The sequence below is a fragment of the Macrobrachium nipponense genome, chromosome 7 (assembly GCF_015104395.2).
Source record: "Macrobrachium nipponense isolate FS-2020 chromosome 7, ASM1510439v2, whole genome shotgun sequence".
NCBI lineage: Eukaryota > Metazoa > Arthropoda > Malacostraca > Decapoda > Palaemonidae > Macrobrachium > Macrobrachium nipponense.
Genome location: NC_061109.1, coordinates 49,892,889 through 49,918,942, shown reverse-complemented (window position 1 = coordinate 49,918,942; position 26,054 = coordinate 49,892,889). Strand labels below are relative to the sequence as shown.

The 26,054-nt window shown below is 41.3% G+C and overlaps 1 protein-coding gene across 1 annotated transcript in view; it reads right to left on the bottom strand.

Moving 5' to 3' along the window:
• Window positions 1–26,054, bottom strand: part of LOC135216964 (intermembrane lipid transfer protein Vps13-like) — an 840,085-nt gene that overhangs the window by 147,071 nt on the left and 666,960 nt on the right. Inside the window, 5 exon segments of the mRNA XM_064252490.1 lie at window positions 10,175–10,353; window positions 14,444–14,579; window positions 16,966–17,046; window positions 18,215–18,383; window positions 20,322–20,548. Coding sequence (XP_064108560.1) covers window positions 10,175–10,353; window positions 14,444–14,579; window positions 16,966–17,046; window positions 18,215–18,383; window positions 20,322–20,548 — 792 coding nt within the window.

The following is a 26,054-nucleotide window of genomic DNA, read 5'->3' as shown; positions in this document are numbered from 1 at the left end:
AATTTTTTTGTGCGATTGTCCTAATGTTTGCACCCTTTTAAATTTGCCGTTACATAAAGTTTTATATATGTAAATGTGCGCAATTTCCTGCACAATACAACAAAAAACAACCCATGGTTGTAACTTTTATCAGTTTTGAAATATTTTCATATAAATAACGTTAAGTGCAAAAATTTCAACTTTCGGTCAACTTTGACTCTACCGAAATGGTCGAAAAAAACGCAATTGTAAGCTAAAACTCTTATATTCTAGTAATATTCAATCATTTACCTTCATTTTGCAACGACTTGGAAGTCTCTAGCACAATATTTCGATTTATGGTGAATTTATGAAAAAAAAAACATTACGTTCGCGCGGTAACTTCCGAAAAAATCAGAATTTTTTTTGTGCGATTGTCGAAATGTTTGCACCATTTAAAATTAGCTGTTACATAAAGTTTTATATATGAAAATGTGCGTAATTTCATGTAGAATACAACTAAAAATGATTGAAGGTTGTAGCTTTTCTCTTTTTTCGAAATATTTGCATATAAATCACGATAAATAGAAAAAAAAACCACGTTCGGTCAAATTTGACTCTACCGAAATAGTTGAAAAACGCAATTGTAAGCTAAAACTCTTACGGCCTAGTAATATTCTGTCATTTTTCTTCATTTTGAAACAAATTTGAAGTCTCAAACAATATTGTGATTTATGGTGAATTTTTGAAAAATATATTTACCTTCACTCCGCGCGCCGATTCGCGGCCGCAAGTCTCCGAAATACGTACATGGCATTATCTTAATATTTGCTCCTTTTCATATTAGCCTTTTTATAGAGTTTCATATATCAAAATGTGCGCAAATTCATGAAGAATACAATAAAAAATAATTGAAGGTTGTAGCTTTTTCCATCTTCGAAATATGTCCATATAAAAAATATATATATTAAAATTTCGACATTCGGTCAAATTTAACTCGTCCGAAATGGTCGAAATCTGCAATTCTAATCTAAAACTCTTACAGTATCGTAATATTCAATCATTTGTCTTAATTTTGAAACAAATTGGAAGTCTCTAGAACATTATTTAGAATTACGGTGAATTTTTTAAAATAACATTTTTTTACGTCCGCTCGTTACGAATTCGTACATCATTTTGTGATAATATTTTTCCGGTGTTGCTTTTATTGTTTTACAATGTATTATATATCAAAATGATTGCAATTTAGTGTACAATACAACGCAAAAAAAAGTAACTGGTTAGCTTTGACCGTTTTCTGCACAGCGTGATTTGAATACAATTATGTATGAATTTTTTTTTTTTCGCTACCATATATCGCATTATTTACATATGATAATGATATTATTTTTCATTTCTGATGGTTGCATTCTAAACTTCAGGCAATGACAAAAAAAGGAGCCAAAAATGAACTCTTAATCTTCAAAAGTACGCGCGCTGTAATTTTTTGAAAAAAATATTTTTTCCACTTCCGCGCTCACTCCAAACCAGGCCCGGCATACGGGAGATGTTTTGATTTTTAGGGCTCCGGCGTAAGAGGGTTAATTGCCTGTCATAAAAAGTTTCCCTTACTTATCTAAATGCTAAATAGTGTGGCCATGTTATTATGCAAGTTTCAGTGAAGTCATAAAATATCCAGTTACAGCGCATTTGTATTAATTTTCTTATTATAGTTGGGAATATCTGAAAGTGATCATTCAATTGCCTAAGCACTATCAACAGAATGCCATAGTTTCAATAAAATATGAGCATATATTAGATTTTCTATGAATATTTGACAGAACAAATGAAAATAATTTGAGATATTCGCCTTTAAACCTTAGGGCTGCATTTACACCAAGCAAATAAAATCAATTAAATTCATGAAGAATCAACCCGATTCATGATTCATCTTTATTCACCACACTAATTTCAATGTAACCACTTACACCAAGCAAATTGGCATGATTTGAATTGACTTGATTCACTTGGTGCAAACAGTTACATTGAAATTATTGTAGACTCAACCAACATTGAAATTATTGTTGACTCAAGATGAATCATGACTCGTCTTGATTCTTCATGAAATGAAAAATTTTAAAATCAATTTGTATTTCTCATAGCTAACAAACCTGAGGTCTTAACAATAGGATATTTTCCAAGCACACCTGGTAACCGGTTTTTACAATCAGAGATTGTAAGCAAGGAATCTGTGAGATCTGGCAACGCCTGCATGTATGAGGTGAAAGCTGGTCAGTGACCGCACATAACCCTGTGACGCTCAGCCTTTTCCTAACCACCTTGGAAAGTAGATGCTTACGCTTTGCTCTCCTTCCAAGCCGGTTGTTTTTTGTCTGTGTTCTGTTCTTTCAGTGTGTTGTGTGTGTGTTATTGGGTTATGGCTTCCTCCGAGTCTCCACGACCTCACCAGCGTATGTGCCCAGGTGTCCGAGGGTTCCGGTGCTCGAGATTTTTGGCGTCTACGGCTATGGACCCACATACAACTTGCAGTAGGCGCAGAGCTAATTTTTGTATGGTGAAGAATCCTTGCCTGGAATGTTGTGCCTGGCCTAAAGGTGGCCATACACAAACGCGGTTGGCATGGGGTTTGTCCTGCCAGGATTAGCGCACGCTCCAGTCTGCTTGGGTATTGCCCATACACGCAGAGGACTTGCTCTACGCATATTTTGAGAGGACAGAGTTAATATGCAGAGGCCGTATTCCTTTCAGTCCTGTAGTGTCCTGCTATAGTGAGCGTTTTCAAATCATGGCACCAAGTAAAAGGAATATAAGTGCAATAATGATAATAGCACTCCTGCAAGTCGAATACGAGCATGAAATATGCACGAAAAATCATAAAGTATGGGTGAAACCATGGCTAATAAAGAGAGGTTTTACCATATGACTTAAATGAAAGAATTAAAGGCAAAATAACCCGGAAGATTATAGAAATTATTTAAAAACTGATGATGACTGGGGTGTTCCTAATTTTGATTGCTACTTCAATACAGTAATTGGGTAACGGCATCCATTCATATACTAGTTCAGGAGGACCTCTGAATTTACAATATGCTTTTCAGCTTTTTCATTTTATTTAACCTACCCAAAGGTTTACCTGCATTTCAGAATGTTTCTCTCAGTCTCTCTCTCTCACAAGGAGATATGGAATGTATCATTCTTAAACGTACTTTACTTCATATAACAGGAATCTATGTCGACTCTGGAGATGAATGAATTTGAATATCGATAAAAGGTGTGAAATGAATCACTATTGACATATTTCCTCTCAAATGTTTTACTAGTAAAATTTACAGTCATTTAATTATAAAACTAATTTATATTTGACAAAAGATACCATGAAAGGCTGGCAATTTTGGCTTTCACAAAAGCTGTTTACATCTTTATCTGTTTGTTTACAAAATTTCAGTAATTGCTCATAAGCTGCTTGTCTTTTTACTTAATTGGAATAATTCGGACTTCGTATTTTCCACAAGCACGGAAGTGCTCTGTACTGGTCCAAAAAATCACGAATGAAATTGTTAGATAAATACTTGACAGACTGCGACATCCTATCACAGCCGCAGTACTGCCCCAACTCCCACAAGGAAATAACTTTGCCTCAGTCCTTCCCAACACCCGCAGCACGAGTCGCAACGCGCCAGTCAGTTATCATACTGAAAGGACGACGGAACAGGACTGGCTTGACAGGACTGGCATCAATAGCCCCATACACGATAAAGACTGACCAGTTCATGCCAGTCGCTATGAAATCAGCGTGCCAGTCACGTACGTGTATGGCTGCCTTAAGGCTCAGTGGAAGTTGTTTTATAAGAAGAGGGAGCATCGCAGAGTTTCAATTCTTCCCCCTCTTGGGAGGGGTTTTCCTTGCCTCTTCTGGATGATTTGGCTGCTCTTTCTCCTTCATTTGATGCTAATTCTGGTGTTCCTGTGTCTCCTTCCTTTTCTTCCATTGATTCGTCAATGGAAGCATTGGGAGTGCCACAGGCTGACGTTATATGTAATGTAGCTCCCTCTCCCTCGGGTTCCAGTTTTCGTCCCGGGGGTGAAGAGGCTTCCTCATCGCATTCATTTACTTCAGATTCGGAATAATCCAAAATGGCGGTGGTTTGGGCATCGCTTGGGCTACAGGGTTCAATCTCCTTGGAAGGTTTGTTGTCTCATTTCATGGAGGCCCTTACTACCCCCAAGCTCCCGCTGTTCTCCTGCCACCTCCTGGTTTCATCTATGCTGGGTCTTGCAGGTGGCCATCTTGTGGATTAGCTCTGCCAGTGAGGCCATCGACTACAGTAGTACCTCGAGATACGAAAGGCTCAACTTACGAAAAACTTGAGATATGAAAGCCAATGCGAAAAATTTTACTGCTCTACATACGAAAAGTTTTCAAGATACGAAAGGTTTCTGAAAGTCTGAGATTCGCCCGGATAACAATTTTAAAACTCGCGCCACGCGCCGCCAACTTAGTACTAGTAGACTCGCCACCATCCTCCTGCTCTCCCATTGGTTCCTGATGCTAGTCACCACCATGAAATCCTTCTCTCCTATTGGACAGCATCCCTCCCATCATGCATCTTATACGTATACGTGGTGACGTACCTATCTCGGCCTCTTCGTACCAATATCTCTATCGTACGCACACAGCATTCGTTCAGTCCAACGATTTCGTTTAGTAACGTAAATTCGTTAGTGATTTCGTTGCAGTATACTATTATCGTGTTGTGCGGAAACTTTATTGTGTTACTTATACATAAATTACGTACAAGATAATGTAGTCATGGGTCCCAATAAAGTTGAAATTCATGGAAAGAAGCGCATGCTCTCTTTGGAGATAAAGATGGAGATCATCAAGAAGTACGAAGCTGGTATGCGATTGAGTGTGATCGCAAAGGAATACAGCCGTAATCCGTCGACAATAGGCACCATCCTTAAACAGAAGGATGCCATCAAAGCAGCTACACCGTCGAAGGGCATCACTATTTTGTCCAGCAAGAGGACCCACGTGCACGACGAGATGGAACGGCTGCTCCTCGTCTGGATAAAAGACAAAGAAATTGCTGGCGATACGGTAACGGAGACAGCAATCGCCCACAAGGCCGCGCTATTTTCGGCGTGATTTGATTGCGCAGGCGGAAGACGACGGAGGGGAAGGGACTTCAACGCAAACCCCAGAGTTCAAGGCTTCGCATGGCTGGTTCGAGAAATTTCATAAACGAACTGGCATCCATTCGGTGGTGCGTCATGGGGAGGCTGCCAGCTCGGACACGAAAGCAGCCGAAGAAATTTAAGAAGACTTTCAACGAGATGATGACCAAGGAAGGCTACAGTTCTCAGCAAGTCTTCAATTGTGATGAGACTGGCCTTTTTTGGAAAAAAATGCCTCGTTGGACGTACATCACGGAGGAAGAGAAGAAGCTACCCGGGAATAAGCCTATGAAAGACAGGCTTACGCTCGCACTTTGTTCAAACGCCAGTGGGGATTGCAACGGTGAAGCCTACTGGTGTATCATTCCGAGACTCCTCGAGCCTTCAAGGCCCACAAAGTGCTGAAGGAGAAGCTTCCAGTGATGTGGAGGGCTAATGCAAAAGCCTGGGTAATGAGGCTTTTGTTCACCGAGTGGGTAAATCTGTGTTTCGGCCCGACAGTGAAGAAATTTTTGGAAGAGAAGCGCCTCTCCCGAAATGTCTGCTGGTGTTGGACAATGCCCCTCCCCACCCTCGGCCTCGAGGAAGATATCCTAGCGGAGTATTCCTTCGTCAAGATTCTTTTTCTTCCGCCCAACACCACCCCTCTCCTCCAGCCCATGGACCAGCAAGTGATAGCGAACTTTAAGAAGCTGTACACGAAACATCTTTTCAAGAGATGTTTCGACATCACCAATACCATAAACCTCACCTTGCGTCAATTTTGGAAGGAGCATTTCGACATCGTCATTTGCATCCGACTCATCGACCAAGCTTTGCAGGAGGTTTCGAGGCAAACCTTGAATTCCTCTTGGAGGAAACTCTGGCCTGATGCCGTATCCGCCCGAGACTTCGAGGGATTCAACGTGGGCGAAGCTGGTGCTGCAGAGTCAGAAACAGTTGACGATCCCGAAACTGTTTCCCAACCAGATCTTGACGAGATCGTTGCACTCGGCAAGTCCATGGGGTTGGTCGTCGACGAGGACGACATCAACGACCTTCTCGAGGAGCACCAAGAGGAACTTACAACGGATGACTTGAAGGAGTTGGAGGCCATGCAACATAACGTCGTTCAAGAGGAGTTCTCTAGCAGCGGCGAGGAAGAGGAGGAGGAGCCTATGACAACGGCAGAAATTAAGGATGTTCTAGCCGCTTTTCATAAAATGCAATTGTTTATCGAAAAAAAAGACACCCCGAAAAGGCTCACACAGGTCGTATGCTTGCGCAGTTTGATGACGTTTGCCTGAGTCGTTTCAGGAACATTGTGAAAAGTAGGCAGAAGCAATCTTCCTTGGATCGTTATTTTTTAAAGAGGCCTTCAGCATTAGCAGGAGTAAGCAAAAAAGGAAGAACCAAGTATATAAAACAAAGTTGAAAGCAAAACGGAAGAACCAAGTGATGAAAAACAGAATGTTGAAAGTGGTGATGAAGTTGAAATTCTGTAAAAAAAAAAAAAAAAAAAAAAAGGAAAAAAAATTTTAATTTTTAGATTTTTGTAAGGTAAGTGTTACAGTTTTGTTAATGTGTTTCGTAAATTTTAGTTCTATAGTTTTCCTTAAATTTTTTATGTGTTTTCGTTAAGTTAAGTGTACGTACGTACGTACGTTATCTGCCGTTTGTCCTCCTCCTCCTCTACTGCCACTTTTGGAGATAGCCTCACTCGAAAGGTAAGTTTCCACATTTTACGTTACAGTAATATTTCTTGTACACTAATAGTATACACTTTATTTACAGGTTTTGCATTTTTATTCTTAATTTAGGTATTGAATGGTCCAAATTGTTGTAGTATTTCATTGTTTATAGGTCAATTTAGCTTTATTATGAAATTTACTGGGTGTTTTTGGAGGGCTTGGAACGGATTAGCCATTTTACACGTAAAATGTGGTCCAAGATACGAAAAACTCATGATACGAAAGGCGCCTCGGAACGGATTAATTTTGTATCTTGAGGTACTACTGTAGTTCTGATCATAAGGTGGCCATGAAGTGACTCCCAGCTTCCACTCATTCCATGACATAAGTGGTAGCAGCCGCTCATCCTCCCGCTCCAATGACATCATCCCTTCCTGCTATGATGTCATCGTCCTTGCTCGCTGAGCCTTCCAAGGCTTTGCTTCAGGCAGTCTTCAAGAGGCTGAACTCTGTTCTGGAAGAGAAGTTTTCTGTGTTTGCTATGAAAGAGACTTGAACAAAGGTCTCTTCTCCTCCTCCTGCCGCTAAGAGGTCTCATAGGAAAGAAGTTGCTTCACCTTCTTCTTCGCCGCCTAGTCATAATTGCATCACACGTTGGAGGGTCAAGGACTTTGCGATTTCGCCTTCTACGAGCAGAGGGAGTGTTTTGCCTTCTTCTCACGTCCATGTCTATCCCACGCATGTCTGTGGTCGTTCTACCAAGAGGAGCAATTCACCTACTTCCCCTCAGATTGTCCTTCTCCATCTCAGGTTAACGTTTGTGGTTCTGGCAGTGGAGTCTGCGGGAAGAAGTTTTCCTCTCTGTCGCTAGTTGACCAGGTCTTCTCTGTGCATGCTGATAATCCATCAACATATTCCCTTCATGGCCATGCCTCTCCACATGGACGTGTTCGTGACAATATTTGTGTGAAGCCTTCGTCTTCTGCACCCGGACGTGCCTCTGGTTTGCATGTAAGTGCGGATGTGATTGGAAATGCCCCTCCTTTGTCTGCCTTGGTGCCAGTTCATTGTCATAAGGATGACAAAGCTCCAATGAAGAGGTCTAAGGTTGCAGAAGTAGAGGTGGCTCAGGCTGTACGTAAGGATTCTTTAATCGTCAAAGACTTGGTCCAAGGACAGGTTCCTCGTTCACCTGGTAGAAGTCTTGATCCTGAGAATAGTTCACCTTTAAGAAGCTCTCTTCATTCACATTCTGTGTCTCAGGACCCTGGCTTGATCGATGCCTAATAGACGTGTACTCGTATCGTCACATGGCCATGTACAGTCAGCCCTTGGTTAGCGGCAGGGGTTCCATTACTGGCTACCAATGCTAGGCGATTTTTGACGCTAAGCAATTTTAAAGTCCACGGCCGCCACACACCTTCTTTCGGAATACTAGGTGCCTTAATCCCGCAATGGCGCAAGAAGTAAAATTACATTTATGCAGTATAGTACGATAGAATTTACTGTACAGTAGTACTGTACAGTACATTATAGTACAGGCAGTCCCTGGGTTATGACGGGGATTCCATTCTTGAGACTCGTTGTAAGCCGAAACATCATCAAAAATCTTTAAAAAACCTTACTTTTAATGCTTTGGGTGCATTGAAAGCTATGTAAACTGCATTCTTATTGCATTTTTCATCAATAAAAACTTCAAATATTGATTATTTTGCATTTTTGGAGTCATATTTCTTCTGCCAGATCAGCGTTGTAGGCGTCGTAACCCTGGAACATAAGTTGTAAACCTGGAAATAATTTCTGATATATACAATTGAAAAGCGTTGTAACCTCAGAATGTCATAAGCCGGGGATTGCCTGTATTATAAATACTGTAAAGTGAAATAGGCCTAGCTTTAATCCTTTGGGTGTCTAGAGTATGTAAAGATATAATAAGGTTTTATACAGTGTACATGTAGCTGTATTGTTCAAGTTACGATAATTTCAAAGTTTCAAAGTCGGAGACACGTTTCTGTCGTCCCGTCCTCCTCCCCCTCAGAAACAGGTAAGAAGATCTTCGCCTGTCAAGTCTTCTAAGGGTTCTGCTTTGGCTGGGGTCCTTTGGTCCTCCTCTCAGGTTAAGTCAAATCCCGTCCCTACACCTTGGAGGGGATCTATGGGAAGGGGCAGAGGTGGTTGTCAATAGTGTGGGCTCCTCTCCCTCTCCTTTGCCATGGGTAGGGGGATGCCTGGGCCAAGTGGCAAGATTATGGAGTGGAGAAGTGGGTAGCAGACGTTCTGTGAGTGGGATATCTACCATTCAACTTCTCTCCCCTTTCCTCAGACAGTCCACTGCTCAGTCAGACATACCATTACAATTTTCCAAAGTTCTTAGCTCTTTGGGGGGGAAGAGTTGAAGATGCTGGACAAGGGTGCAATAGAGGAAGTAATGCTGTCTTCTCCAAGGTTTTACAGTCGCATTTCCTGGTACCATAGGTGACTGGAGACCGGTAATCGATCTTTCCACCTTGAATCATTTTGTTAGCAAGACAAGGTTTAAGCTGGAGATGCCACATATTATGCATAAAATTACCCAAAACCCCTCCTGGAGTTTCCGATAACGAACCGCTGGGAGAAACCGAAGGGGTATGGGACAAATCAAAAGCAGGTGGCAAAACATATGGAGCAGTCTGGTGTATTGCCAATACAAAAGAAGCAGGCAATGCTTGGTCATCCTTTCTTTTGTACTGGCCTTTCTCATAAAACTTCCTCCACTGTTCCACCGGCCAACCGCGACAAACAGAACAAGGATTAATAATTCTACATACATTTTCTCTGCACCTACTACACGTTGGATGAGGATCCGTTGACACCGAAGTTAGGAATCTTGAACACGGAAAGCCACTGACTCCAGGGCATTTCCTTTGTCTTGTCTTCGAAACGGAAGAAGATCCCAATGGTGAAGCAAAAATCTCCATCGCACCACTTACACACTCTTACAGATCACACACACACTGAGCACACTGAGCACACTGAGAGAAAGAAAATTAACAAGAAAAATGAAAGTGAAATGGATAAAAACGGGCAAAGTAAAACCGGCTTTAAAACAGATAGACAGTAAACACATCCTTTCTTAAGGCAGTAGAAAGATAACTGGTGGGTCACGTGACGCCGAGGGCATTCTGGGTAATACATGCCCCGTGACCTAGTATAGATGCCAATAGTTCCTGGATCTCACAAGTTTAATTTTAATTCTACCGGTTTCCAGCTTGGCGCTAGTAAATCCTAATGTTAAGACCGAAGGTTTGTTTCGTATATGAACAATTGTAGTTTCCTGTTTTAATACGAAGCATGCATCCTTGCATGTGATTAGAATATAAGTAACTTACTGAATATAAGTTGTTAGATGTCTCTGACGCAGGGAAAACTACTTCCTGTATGGCATACACAAAAGGAAGTTCTACTTTCACATGAAATTCTTGAACTAGGACAGCAAAATACTTGTACTGGGTGAAGACGGGTGAGGTCAATCGTTGTACAATGCTAACCTCACAAAATGGTTTAGGAACTGAAAAATTAAATATTTTAATGAACACAGTGTAAAATACAGCTACCCTAAAAATATGCTAATAAACACAGTGTAAAATACAGTCACCCTAAATATACAGTAAGTCCTCGGGTTACGCCGGTCTCGACTTACGATGTTTCGTGGTTACGAACGCGCCCCCATAAAAATATAAAAAATAATATTTTGCGTCGTTCCGTCTTACGCAGTTTAGCGTCGTAAGCGACGTAAACAAACGCGAACTAGTTCCGAGCGCATGGCGGAAGAATACGCTTTGTGGGGGAGAGGACGGCGTCGCTTCGCTACGCTCATTCCTCGCCCATACGCCATTTTGGTTGTTTACACTGCCTCTCTCTCCCTCGTGTTGTATCGTTTTTGTAACTTTTTGCTCTTTGTTATGGCTCCCAAGCGCAAGGCGGACTCTTCTGATGGTAGTGCATCGAAGAAAAGAAAGGCCATCACCATGGAAATTAAAGTGGACATTATAAAGCGATCTGAGAAGGGAGAAACGCCAACAAACATTGGCCGCTCGCTTGGCCTTAGCCGTTCGACCGTTGCTACCATTATCAAAGATAAAGAGCGCATCGTTGAACATGTGAAAGGATCTGCTCCTATGAAAGCGACAGTGATAACTAAGCAGCGTAGTGTCTAATAATTGAAATGGAAAGGTTATTGGTGCTTTGTTTGGTTGGGAAGCCAAAATCAACGGCGTATCCCAGTCAGCCTTATGGTGATTCAGGAGAAGGCGAAAAGGTTGTTTGAAGCGTTGAAAAAAAGAAAAGGGGGAGGGAAGTGAAAGTGAAGAGTTTGTGGCTAGTAGGGGTTGGTTTATGCGATTTAAGGCTCAGGCCAATTACCATAACCTTAAAGTGCAAGGTGAAGCTGCTAGTGGGGATGAGAAAGCAGCGAGTGAATTTCCTAAAGCGTTGTCTGAGATAATTAAGGAGGGGGGTTATTCTGCTCAGCAAGTGTTTAACGTAGACGAGACAGGTTTGTTTTGGAAACGTATGCCTAACCGCACTTACATCGCCAAGGAGGAGAAGTCAGCACCTGGTCATAAAGCCAGCAAGGAGAGGCTAACTTTACTTCTTGGGTGGGGGGTAATGCTGCTGGCGACTTCAAACTGAAGCCCTTGTTGGTGTATCAGGCTGAAAATCCAAGGGCACTCAAGGGCATTTGGAAGGGTCAACTACCAGTAATTTGGAAGTCCAACAAGAAGGCATGGGTGACACTTGCAGTGTTTGAGGACTGGTTCGTAAACCATTTTGTTCCAAGTGTGGAGCGGTATTGCGCCTCCAAGGGTATCCCCTTTAAGGTGTTGCTAGTGCTGGACAATGCCCCTGGACACCCTGCCCAGCTGGGAGACTTCAACCCTAATGTCAAGGTGGTTTACCTTCCACCTAATACCACGGCCCTTTTACAGCCTATGGACCAAGGAGTGATTGCTTCGTTCAAGGCCTACTACCTACGAAGGACAATTGCTGTGGCTTTACAGGCAACTGAAACCAAGAAGGACTTGACTCTGAAGGACTTTTGGAAATCCTACAACATCCTTGATGCTGTAAAGAACATTGCTAATTCCTGGGAGGAGGTTAAGCAAACAAACATGAATGGTGTCTGGAAGAAAATTTGTCCTCAATTTGTGAATGATTTCCATGGGTTTGAGGACACAGTTCAGCTAGTTGTCAAGAACGTTGTTGCCCTGAGTAAGGAAATCAATTTGGAGATGGAGGTTGATGATGTTACAGAGATGATGGAGTCTCATGGCGAGGAGTTATCTGCTGAGGACCTGATACAACTGGAGAAGCAGATGATAGAGGAAGAAGAAGAAGCACCCACCCCAGAGCCTAAGGCTTTCACAAGGCAGGACTTGACAAGAGGTTTTGCAGAGTTGCAGCAAGCGTTGTCAACTTTTGAGGCTCAGGATCCCAACTTGGACAGGTTCACTAGGGTTTCCAGAGGCGTCATGGATTTGATGCAGTGTTACAAGGAGATCTTGGATGAAAAGAGGTCGCTCTCTGTTTAGACTAACCTGGAGCAGTATTTTAAGAAGGTAGAGAGGCCTGCAGGAGATCCTGTACCCTCTACCTCAGCTGCCTCTGCTAATCCAGACTCGCCTGCCCCACAATCTCCAGCACCTTCTGAATGTTCTGCTAACCCAGACTCACCTGCCCCAGTATCTCCAGCACCTTCTGTAGGTTCTGCCTCACCTAAAGACTCACCTGCCCCAACATCTCCAGTAGTATGTTCTGCCTCACCTCAAGAATCACCTGCCTCAGCATCTCCAGTAGTATGTTCTGCCTCACCTCAAGAATCACCTGCCTCAGCATCTTCTGGAGGTTCTTTTTCTCTTCACTAACCTCCCCCAGTCTCTCCAGCACCGCAGCTTCCTCTCCAGTGTGCAAGCCAATCAAATTAATAAAGGTAAGGAATTGTTCTCTCGTTGTTATTGATAGGTATTTACATTAAATCATGTGGTATTTTTCAATGTTCGACTTACGCTGAAAATCGTGTTACGACGCATCTTAAGAACGGATCAACGTCGTAACTCGAGGACCCCCTGTATGCTTATTCTAAAATGACTGAACCCCAAATTATTAATCAATTATAATGAAATATAAAACCTTTACCTGGAATCAATTGAAGAGTTTTGTGAATGTTGCTCTGAAATGCCTACAACTTTGTCCCAAAACTATGGCACAGAGTTAATAAGAGTAACAAAATGGCAATCCTTAAGGAAACAGAATTCTAAATATCTCATAGATGTAAACTATCACTAAACAACAGGTTTATTTCACTACTAAAAAAGATTAAATTAGGTCTAAAATTGTAATATGTCAACAGTGAGAATAAAGCATTTCTCAGAATAAATCATTTCTCAACCTGACAAAGCACAAATGACACCATACAAATAATAGCTTTTATCTATGAATTTCAAGAATTGTTTATAAAATCATTTACATTTTCATAAAAAAGCAAAATAAATTACTTTCCATATATGAACAGCTATTTGGGAGGAGTTGAGAGCTGTAGCCCCTAACAGATTGAAGTTCAATGCTTAATGACCTTACTATTAACTTTAAATTGTAATTGGTACCAGAATACATACTTGATTTACACCTATGTGACTAAAGTAGTTATGTGTGGGAGGTTTCCTGCAATCAAGGACTTAAAAACTGACAAGATTTTACAGCATATCAGAGACAACATGAACTACTCAAAAGGTTGTTTGAGCATACAAGTAGGGAATAGAATAAATGGGCATGTCGCTTGCTCACCAGTAACACAGATGATGGATATTCAATGGGTGATAAAGATGCTACCATCACATGATCTATTAAAAATTTGTGGAGATAACTAAGATTGAAGTTATACAGGTAAAATATTGCAAAGAGGCTTGACACTTCTGTGAAAGTATCTCCAAATACCTAAACAAAGCAAGTATATTTTTCTTATATGAAGTGGCATGAGCAAGAAGGTTTACATATTCTGCCTTCGATCTGTTTATAACAGAATTCTTCTCTAGTTAGTCACCAAAATAAAAAACGTGCTGCTGATTTAGCAAAACAACAGTTATTCTTTTTCAGAAACATGATTACTCAAGACCAGTCATACTAACTTACTGTAAGACAATGCTGAAATTTCTGCAAAATGCTGGAAATTGGAAAAAAATGAGCATTGCAAGCATTGAAGCCCATGCAAAAGACAAACTGCAGACTGAGGAAAAGATGATTATTTTAAAGAAGGGCAGCCAGACCTATCAACTCACATTTCAAATTTTATTCATAATAAATATAGGAGTTATAAAACTAGGTGGTAATCAGCAGGAACTAATCAACAACCAGGTTTATATAATAGAGTAACATAACCAATTCTCACTCAAACAAATCCAGAAAGTAATCCTCATATATAACTTACAAAATATACAGAAGTTCAAAATTTAAACACAAACCTAGTATAGTTAAAAATAGTGCCTAAAAATATACCTCAGTCAAGAAAACCAAATCAAAATGGATTACCAAGAGGTTAGTCTTAAAAAAAAGTATGAACAATAAACAAAAATTAAAGATGAAACATAAACACTGTCACACACCTGTTTCTGCCATAACACTGCGAGGCGGAGGCACTCTGGCAAACACAACTGGAAACATGGATCCCCCTAACTGGTTATCAATTTGGACACTGTTTATTTTGAAATGGATGTGCCTTTGGTGTGGAGATGTTCGGAACTGAAACGGAAATGTTAATCACTAGCATAGAGTTATCTGCACACACTTCATGTAAGCACAACAGGGTTTTTGTGATTTGCTAAAAATGACAAATTTTCTAAGACAATTAGTATTTTTCATAGCTACAAACCTGAGGTCTTAACAATAGGATAATTTCTAGCTCCTAGCTGGATCGGTAACAAAGTAGATGAAAGCAAGGAATCTTGTGGTATCTGGCAACGCATGCGTAGATCGGGTGAAGAGTGGTCAAACGCCGAAGATCTACGCCAGTCTTTCCCAACTCAGAATGACTTAAAAAAAAGAGGGGCGGCTGGAGGCAGGCAGTATAACGTTAACACCTCAGGTTTGTAGCTATGAAAAATACAAATTGTCTTAGAAAATTTGTCATTTGTTCATTAGCGAACAAACCCTCGGTCTTAACAATAGGATAGACATACTTGGAGGAGGTATAAGACATCCTAGACCAGCTGGGGGCCTACCGGCCAGTCCAGCTCTCAAAAGAAATAGTTCTTAGAGAGGGACTGAAGCCCATTGAGAAGCTAGATACACTAAAATCTAACCACTCAGAACCTGAGTGACATACAATGATATATGGGATAACCATTGTACAGGGAACCAAAGAAAAACTGTGACTGTCCAAAAAACAAACCAGGGCACTAGGGTTTGAGTACTCCCGACTCCTCCTTGCCCAGGAGCGGAGCCTATGCTACTAAATAGTGGGTAAGAAATTGAATACTGCACGACCACAATACCAGTATGACTACCTCACTCACCTGTATCAGACTAGTCCAGCAAATGATGTGTCAATTCCTTAAACTGCCCGAAGGAAGAAGGAAAGGCACAAGAGAGAGGAGGAGGCCAGCCAACTCACTCATTCTCTCATCCACACAATCATCTTAGGTAAGATACAAAGGTGCCCCGTTAAGGGCAAATATGAGATACACAACCTGTTGGGCAGCCACCACAGGACCCAGGGAAAATGTGTCCATAGATCTGTGGGCAACATCCTTAAGATAGAAAGAGGTGAACATGGACTGGCGTAACCAAGTACCAGCGCTCAACACACTATGTACAGCCAAGTTGTTTTTGAAAGCCAGAGAGGGATCAATACCCCTAACATCATGTGCTCTAGCCTGCACAGACGTGGTGATGGAATCATCAAGAGTCAAGTATGCCTGTCTGACGACTTCCCGTATCCAAAAAGAGATAGTATTCTTAGACACCTCTTTCTTCGTACTGTACTGACAAGAAGCCTGCGGCAGCCTGGTCTAAGGTGCCGAGTCCTTTTAAGATAGTAACGCAGGGCCTGGACAGGGAACGAAGCTCTTAAGCACCAAGGAAACATCCCACGTTGGGGGCTTGAGCTCTCTTGGAGAAGACGACTGCTCAAACCCCTAACTAGCAGGGAAAGTTCCCAGGAAGAGGAGACGTCGATACCCTTCAGGCGTAACACCAAACTCAGAGCCGCCCTGTAGCCTCTAATAGCAGACACAGACAAACGTTTCTCATCTCTGAGGAAGGTTAAAAAGTCTGCTATTCCTGAATAGAGGTCGCGAGTGAAGGAAAATCCCGTTTACAACACCAATCACAGTAGATCGCCCATTTGCCTTGGTAAACTGCGGAGGTTGACTTCCTAAGACTGCTGGACATGTGCCCAGCTGACTTCTGAGAAAAGCCTCTCTCTCGGAAGACGAAACATCGGGATTAGAAGTAAAGCCCTCCCAAGAAGGAAGAGTGGAGACTCTCCGACGTTCCCTCTTACCATAAAACTTCCTCCACTGCTCCAAAGGCCATGCTCGGCATTCCATACAAGGATTCGTAATCGTACAAAAATTGGAAAGACACCTACTGCAAGTGATGTGAGGGTCCGTCGCTGACGAAGCCAAGAAACGAGAACACGGGAATCCAGGAATTCCGGGGCACCAACGCTGACGTTGAGAAGGAGCAGAAGCAGCCATAATATAGGTAAAAACACACTAAAGGAACGAAACAGGCAAAAACTGGGAAAAACGCCAAGAGAGGAAAAACCCAACTCTCGTCCCAAGGCGGTAAAGAAAGACTGGCGTAGATGTTCGGCGTTTGACCACTCTTCACCCAATCTACACATGCGTTGCCAGACACCACAAGATTCCTTGCTTTCATCTACTTTTTTACTGGATCCAGCTAGGCGCTAGAAATGATCCTATTGTTAAGACCGAGGGTTTGTTCGCGTATGAACAACTAACAACTTATAATGTTAAAAGCTTACGAAGTCATCATAGTATGACAACGTTAACATTACCTACTATAAACCCTTTTCCCACTGACTAGTTTTCAAACTCTCTGCAATAGTTTAACAAGGAAAATAGGCAAATTTCAGTAAAAAAGAAAAAATTACAATTCTAACCTCTAGCCAAACGCCTGGGTGAAAAGTCCTTCTTATCTTTCTGTTGAATGGTTTACTAACAGTCATGGTGATATAATCAACCTGAAAGTAGAAAAAAGGTTATATATCAAATTCATCACGTTACCAGAGATGGCAGATGATGTTCATTAGCATTCATATGTTTATAGTTAACTTAAGGAGGAACAAAAGCAATACTATAATTGAATCTTAAGTAAGCATATCAAAGTCCCATGCTGTACTCTGTATACACAAGTATGCAACTAAACCAAGAGCAAAAGTAAATTCTAAAACCAATCATAATCTAACAAATATTAAAAAGACTAGGAATGCATATTTACATATTATCCATGAAAATAAAAGAAAATTTTACACCAACATTCAGATCCTGGTGATACACCAAGAGCACCTGATTTGATTTACATGTGAAGTATAAACTCAAACATAACCTTAGAAACGCAATCATTTATGAAGGAGGTACTGCATATTACTGGCCAAACATAAAACAACTGCCATCATGTTACCAATGTCCTGTGTAACAGTTAAGTGTACTTTCTCTTCAAAACAAACTATTGGAAACCCAATTATATAAACAAGTATATACATGGATAAAAACTTTCCTAGATTCAAACAATGTGAAATCCTAGTCTCACTGAGATTTTCTTGAGAATTCTATTTTTTTTACTAACTAGATTAGTAGTCTAGTAACAAGACAATTTTTATTTAATCAAATTCTTATTTTTCATAACTAACAAACTCTTGGTCTTAACATTATGATAAATCTAGCACCAGCTGAAAAACCAGTAAGTTAATAAACGTTATGTACACAAGGAGCTATTGGCATCTGGGCTGGATCACAAGCCATGTGGGAGCTCCCACAATCCCTTCAGCATCTCATGACTAAACTAGTTACTTTTTTGCCGCCTTTAAGAGAAGGCATGCTTTGCTCTCTGTCCCTTTTAAAGCTGGTTTAGTTTGCTTGCTTTTTCATTTATATTTGTTTCAGTGTGTGTGTTTTCTGTTAGATTGTACAAGTATTGGGATACTATTATGGATCCTTTTAACTCCAGCAAATTTTCTTCAGAATCTCACAAGAAACTGAGGAAATGCCTGGGAATGAGTGAACTTGATCACAGCAGTGATGTCCATCTCATTTTCTTGGTAGTCAAAAAACACTAAGTAGCAATTTCTAAGAAAGAAGCAACACTGGTAGATACAACAAAGAAACATTATAGTCACAGTTTCACCTTACCTCTAAATTTTTACTTATGACATAATGACTGATGACATGGGACTGAACATCTCCCTGAAGCAGTTTCTGATACATCTGGTAACATTTTTCAAGATTTTCAGTTTGATCTTGAGTGAAGGGACGATGTTTTTTCCCTTTTAATTTGCAGTGTTCCCATACAACACCAGAACTAGAAGATATGAGAAAATTGAAAACAGCAATCAGTAAAGATCAACTGGTATTCTATAAATGATGAAATCTTTTCAGGGTAAGACAACACTACTCTATTAGGACTCCGTATATATTTGAATGATATACTACATATTACTTAATACTTATCCTTAAAATGCATCAAAATTATGGGACAAACATGCAAGTTATTATTATGTATTATTATTCACAAAATACTTTAAACTACAGAGCTTACATTCTCAACACTCTAGGCCTGGTCCAAATGGTTTGTTTTCGATAAATATATTTTGTATTTATTACATTAGTAGGTATAATTGTAACCATTTGATAAATGGAAAGTGTTTCGAGTCAGATAAAACTTATTTCAATAGTTTGTTTTCAAAACTTAAAATATAATGCTGATTGAATACTGGGCAAACGCTTAATATATATTTAATTGTAAGTGTTGTTTTACATTCTCTGCTTTCTGAGATGGGCTCATGGGGCTTATTTATCAATTACCCATGAAAGTGACTTTTTGGGTGGACTCCAAAGTGGTATTTTTTGGAATGAGGAATACCACAATTTAACACTGGGTTTAAACTTTTTTAATTTGTTATCAGTTTCATTATGCCCCAAAGCTTTCCATTTATTAAGGATACATAAGTTTTAATGATAACGAATCACTGACAAGACCAGGAATAACTGATTTATTCATATTAATTGCAGCTATAGTTACTTTATCAGAATCGTCATTTTCCTTAATGGTTACAACCCAAGTGATTCATCATAATTTAATATTCATACAGATTTCAAATAATTTGCAGAGAAAACTTACATGTTTGACAATGGGATTTTTATAAAAATTCTCAGAGACTTTTAAGAGTTTCTTGAGTCAGTAAAGATAACAACTTTTTAGCCTACACCAGATGGCGACTTTGAGCAGTCGCTATAAATTGTGAAATGTGGGTCTTTAAGTCTTGTATGTTTTCCTGCGTATTGCTTATGAAGTTAAGGGGTATGTATAATATATACATAACTTTTGGATTGACAATAAAAGTGTAAAAACATGTACTTTAGTATAATTCAAGGAAAATGGCTTTAAGCCATGGAGAATTCTTATAAAAAAAAGTCTCTTATTTGCACTTGGTAAACTTCCTAAGTTATAGCAAAGAAAGTGAGTTGTTTTACTACTTCAGACTTGTGCAGAATTACCCAAGAGAAGACTTGACAACTAATTTTCCAAATGATGAAATTAATTACTATGAATTCTGAAAAGCCTAATGATACCCTTAAGAACTTAAAATTCCTATACATGAAAAATGTAAAGCAGCAGTGGTAAACTTTGGGGTATAGTACATATGTTACAGTAATAGATTTAGTGGCCACTGCACCGCATAATTTATCACTGAAAAAATGTAGTTATCCAAACTGCATGTTTGTAAGTACAGTGAACCCGCCATATTTGCATTCTCTGGATTCGCAGACTCACACATTCGCGGATTTCTCTCTGGAACATTTCCCCACATTATTCGCGGAGAACTCGCCTTTTCACTGTATTTTTCTATGCGAAATATCCAAAAATTCCTGTTTTTTTTATCAATTTAATCATAAAATGCACTTTTTGTGATAAAACTATTAAAATAACCAGGTATATAAAGTTTTAGTGGGTTTTTATTGAGTTTTAACTAACAAAATCGGAGGTTTTAAACATTTTAATAGGGGTTCTAACTATTCACGGGTTCTAACTATTCATGGGGGGTCTGGTACACATCCCCTGCGAATACGGGGGACCACTGTATTGTCAATGCAGTACCTGACTGCCAAAAAGAGCCTTATACAAGAGTACTCTAAAGTATATTACAGGTAAAGTTAATCAAATAGCCTTTCAATAATGGTTCTAATTTGAATTTTAGCAGTTTTTAAGCATTCTGGTTACTATTAATTTTACACATACCTTGCAAGACTTATATAAGTAACTTCCTTCCTGGTGATATCATTGACTAATGACAAACCTATACAGTTTAGTGATATTTTTATCTCCTGTTGTATTCGTTCCAATTCAACAGCATTCAGAGCAGCTGATGCTATTTCTATATCATCAGTAAACAACAGACATCTCTGATTGCCTTTCAAAAATACAACCCAATGAATGGTGTTATCATTCATCGTTCCTTGGTCATCCTGTAAAAGAAAACAAACACGATAAATATTGAATCCTTAAACAAACAACTCAGGAAGCATTTAAAAATTTTAATGGAACTTTAGGCAACTCAAAGCTGGATATCTTGGATGCAGTAGCAATCAATTCTGAAGGTAAATCATAAACATTCTTATTAGAGATGTGCTCAACTATGGGTATTGGTGCTATTGGCTAGTTTTTGTGGTATCTGTATAGGTGAATTTCTGGCCAATACCAGCCAATACTTTTGCCGTTAGTATAGGAATTTAAAACCCTTATAGGCTTCCTAAAATGTTCAGGCAGTGCCCAGTTTACGATGGGGTTTCTGTTCTTGAGACGTGTCGTAAGCCAGAACAGCATCGAAAATCGTCAAAAATCCTAAGAAAACCTTTGGTTGTATTGAAAACTATGTAAACTGCATTTTTATTGTTTTCATATTCATCCAAAAAAGCTTCAAATATTGATTAATTTGCCTTTTTGGAGTCATATTTCTTCCTTCGGATTGGTGTCTTAAGCGTCATAACCTCGGAACATCATAAGCCTAAACTGTTTAAACTGTTAACTGCCTATATTAACAAAGCCCACCAAACAAACTAAATATAGGCATATCATTGTAGTATATAGGTTTATTGTTTATCTTTTAAAAACAGATGGTAACTTAATACTGTACAGTGCATTTAACAATTTATTATTGTAATTCTAATTTTAATTAACTATGGTTGTGTCTATCTATACCAGTTATGAGTCGTTGCCAACCTGATGGAGTTAGAAACTATTTCAACATGGGCATTACAGGTATGGTATAAGTGAGTGGTGCAATGAGTCACTGTACTGCTACTGCTGCAGCTTGGAATTAGACACGTGAAGTTTATATAACCCTGTTATATGACTTTTCAACTTTTGACCTTTAATATATGATAACCAGAGAATAAGAACGATTTTAGTAACAATATATATTTTCCTAAATAACAGTAATATGGAGGTAACAGGTATCAGTATCAGCTTTAAAAGTTGGTAACGGTATTGGCCAAAAAGTTGGTATTGGTTCATCCCTAATTCTTATGTCAGATTTTCCTTCCTACAGATTAGACATTTTACAACCTTTTTAGCTGAAAGTGATGTTGTAGCTATGTCCTTTTTGCATTTCTGTCACTGGCCTTACCTCGGCTGAAAAAATATTAAAATAACTCAATAGACTGTCAGACCACAATTACAATCTCCCATGATTTCAATCAACAGCTTGATGTAACGTCCTATTCATTTCTTATTTTGTCACCTAAGCCATTATGTAAATTTACACCTTAGATCACCTTGGTGTAAAGTCCTATTCATTTTCTTAAGTATTTTGTCACCTAAGCCATTATATTCACACCTTCAATGAGTTAATAATGCTCAGAGGTCTGGATAAACTAATCCTTTATAATAATAATAAAAATGACAATTTTTTAACCAATTTGTATTTTTCATAACTAACAAACCTGAGGTCTTAACATTAGGATAATACTAGCGCCAAGCTGGAAACTGGTAGAATTAATAACAACCTTGTGAGATCCAGGGATGGCATCTAAACCAGGTCACGGGGTATTGTAGTTCCCAGAATGCTCTTGGCGTCTCATGACCCATCAGTTACTCTTCCAACCCAGTTTAGACTGTTAGAAGGTGGTTAGAGGTGGGCCTTATCTGTTAAGACCTCAGGTTTGTTAGTTATGAAAAATACAAATTGGTTAAAAAATTTTCATTTGTTCATATACAAAACAAACCTTCAGTCTTAACATTAGGACAGACTTATTGGTGGGAGGTAAATCTCTTTAACCGACTGGGAGTTTTCCACCTTTATCCATTTCCGGATATTAGATGTATTCTAAGACAATGGATCATTAACCTTTGAACCAAAGATACATGAGAATCTATTGGTTTCCCTCTCTGGGTGTTTCATATAGTGCCATGGTTTATTGCATTACGGAAGGTGGAGAGCTATCCGTTCTCATAAACCACTCCTGTCCCTTGTATCTGGACCTATTATCACCCCACTCTCTCTCTATTACTGAGAGGAGTGTGTTGCTACTGAAAAGTATTCTATACTCTAGATTATCTTTACAGTATGGCTGTCCCCCTCACCTGCATCTAGTCCGTTCCAGCTCATGATGGTACTCTCCTTCATACTGCCCGTAGGTAAAGGAGTAGTTAGAAGAGTAGTAAAGAAGAAAGACAGTCATTTCATTCATTCTACTTTCATACCTTCATCTTAGACTTAGACACAAACTGACCTGCCAGGGGTACTGGATGAGCTATACCACCTGCTGGGCAGCCACCACTGGACCCAAGGAAAAAGTGTCAAAGGATCTATGGGCAACATCTTTTAAATAAAAGGAAGTAAAAGTTTTGGCGTCGCCAAATACCGCCTTGGTAAACTGCGGAGGTTGACTTCATAAGACTGTTGGACATGTGCCCAGCTGATTTCTGAGAAAAGTCTCTCTCTCGGAGGAGATAGTTGATAGCCTCCAACTGTGAAGAGACAGGGATTCTACTGACTGGTGGAACCTTTCTGCATGGGGCTGACACAGAAGATGCCGCCAAGGGGGAATCTCCCTCGGAATCTTTGACAACAACGACAGCAGATCTGGAAACCATTCCGCCTGAGGCCACAGAGGGGCTACCAAAGTCATTCTGAGACCATGTGAACTCATCAGCCTGTTCAGAACCTGATGGATCAAACAAAACGGAGGGAAGGCATACACCTCCAGGTTGTCCCAGGGATGTTGGAATGCGTCTTCTGCCAATGCTAAGGGATCTGGAACCACTGAACAGAACACCTCCAGCTTCCTGTTGTAATGTGTCACGAAAGGTCCAGCATGGGTCTCCCCAAAATCTGGAAAAGCTTGTCTGCCACCACTTGATGAAGGGACCACTCTGTGCCTAGGATCTGATCCTGGCGACTGAGTTTGTCTGCGACCACGTTCCATTTCCCTGGGATATCTTGGCTGAGAGCTCTACCGAATTGCTGATTGCCCACTGGTGAAGCTCGACGGTCAAGGCATGAAGTTGCTGAGAAACCAGGCCTCCCTGTTTGTTCATGTAGGCTACCACCGTGGTGTTGTCCAACATGAGAACGACAGAGTGACCCTCTACCATCCCCCGAAACTCCTTCAGACCCAGGAAAGCCGCCTTCAACTCCAAGACGTTGATATGTTGCTGCTTGTCCTCCAAGACCCAAACGCCTGAAGCGATGAGGCTGCCAAAGTGCGCGCCCCAACCTGCGAGGGAGGCATCCGAGAACAGAAGGAAGTCCGGAGGGAGAGAACGCAGAGGGACGCCCTTCAATAGATTCTGGTCGTCCAACCACCAATGAAGGTCTTCTCTCACTTCCAAAGACAATGGAACCATAAACGGGAGAGTCCCCCACCGGAGACCAGAATTCCCCCAGTCTCCATTGCAGAGACCAAAGATGAAGACGCCCATGAGGGACCAGCTTCTCCAGGGAAGATAGCACTCCCAGAAGAACCTGCCACTGATGAGCTGACTGGTGCGACTTTGACAGGAAGTTGCACGCTGCAGCCCGCAACTTCTCCAATCTCTGATCCGACGGGAAAACTCTTGCCACTGTCGTATCGATGACCATGCCCAGGTAGAGAATCCTTTGACTGGGTACGAGGTTCGACTTTTCCTGGTTGACTAATATGCCCAGGTCCAGACAGAACCGAAGTAGACGATCCCTGTCCTGCAGCAGCTTCTCCCTGGAAACTGCCACGACCAACCAATCGTCGAAGTACCTCAGCAAACGGATCCCCTGAGCATGGGCCCAACTTGACGCGAGAGAGAAGACCCTTGTGAACACTTGAGGGGTTGTCGTCAGCCTGAAGCACAAGACTTTGAACTCGAAGATCTTGTCCGCCAGAGAGAAGCAAAGGAACTTCCTGGACATGGAATGAACAGGGATCTGGAAGTATGCGTCCCTCAAGTCTATCGACAGCATGAAGTCGCCTTCCCTCACGGCTGCCAACACCGAGAGCGGGGTCTCCATCTTGAACCGTGTCTTCCTGATGAAGCGATTCAAGGTGGATAAGTCGATCACAGGCCTCCTCCATCCTCCCGACGCCTTGGGCACCAAGAAGATTTGACATTAAAACCCCGGGGATGGACGCACTACTTCCTCTATCGCATCCTTGTCCAGCATTTTCTGCACTTCCTCCCGAAGAGCCAAGAACTTAAGAGAATCTGGAGGATACGTCTTCCTGAGCTGCGGCTTGTCCGACAGAGGAGGAGAGATGTCAAATGGCAACAGGTATCCCACCCGAAGGACATCTACCACCCACTTCTTCGCCCCATAACTCTGCCACTTGGCCCAATGGCCACCAAGGCAACCCCCCACCTATGGCAGAGGAGAGGGAGAGGCGCCCCAACCTACCGACAGCCCCCTTGACCTCTGCCCCTGGGGGCCCTTCTTGGTTTAAAGGAATGAAAGCTAAAGGGGCGTTGATCTTGAGACTTGGGCTGTGTTGAACGGGAAGGCCCTGCCAAACTTGAGGTCCTCGATGGCCTACCAGGCGACGATCTCCTCGACTGCTGCTGGACTGGGGGAGGAGGATGGGCCGGACATCTCTGAGGGCGAGACTCTGACTTAGACACGGCTTGGTGCACCAGTTGGTCCTTGGTGTCAGCCCGGCGTCAGTCTATCGCATTTTCGAGTTCTGTCTATGGAAACAAGAATTGCGACTCCAACAGATCACCGTTCCTCAAGGCCAGTAAAGACTCGGTGTCGAGCGACCTCTCCATCCTAGACAAAGCCACATCCCTCCTAACCAGAAGAAGATTAGCCCATAAATTGGCACAGAAGTGAGCCAAATATGAAAACGCCATGCCCTCGGACTGCAATATACCGGCAAGGGTGGTGGCACTCACCAACCCTTCAGGGGACCTGTCAGAAGCTATCTTGGCAATCACCACAGACCAGAGGTCCAGCCAAGAAACCGTCTGCAACATGGAGGCCGCCATAGATTCCAAAGTTAAGGCATCTTGCAGAGATAAGGACGGAGCCACTGACCTCACCTGTTCCAAAGTCAAACCCAGCTTCAGCTGAATGACATCTGGGTTAAGGTGGCGTGACAACAAAAATGCAGAGCTCGTAGCATAGTACTTCCTATGTCTTGTGAGAGCCAGGGGTAGTAGTTTGGTAGAGCCCCTAGAGCGAAGTGAACCGTCCTGGTCAGAAACAGAGGCATTAACCTTCTGCAAGACCGACTGAGCATGCCCCGACAATGTCAGCTGAAGAGATGATTTGGGGTCCTGAGTAGCTCCCACCAAGGCTTCCAAGAAAGGAGTGTAAGACGACCAAGCCTGAGTGCTACTTTCCAAATTGTTGAACCCATGAATGAGATCAACAACTTCCGAAAAGGAAGACAGAAACTCCTGCGTGTCTCCCTCCTGCTCTGGCACCAGCAACCGGCGACCGACGACAAGAAGGATGTGTAGGCTCTTCTAACACGCCTTCTTCACCAAAATTCACAGGAT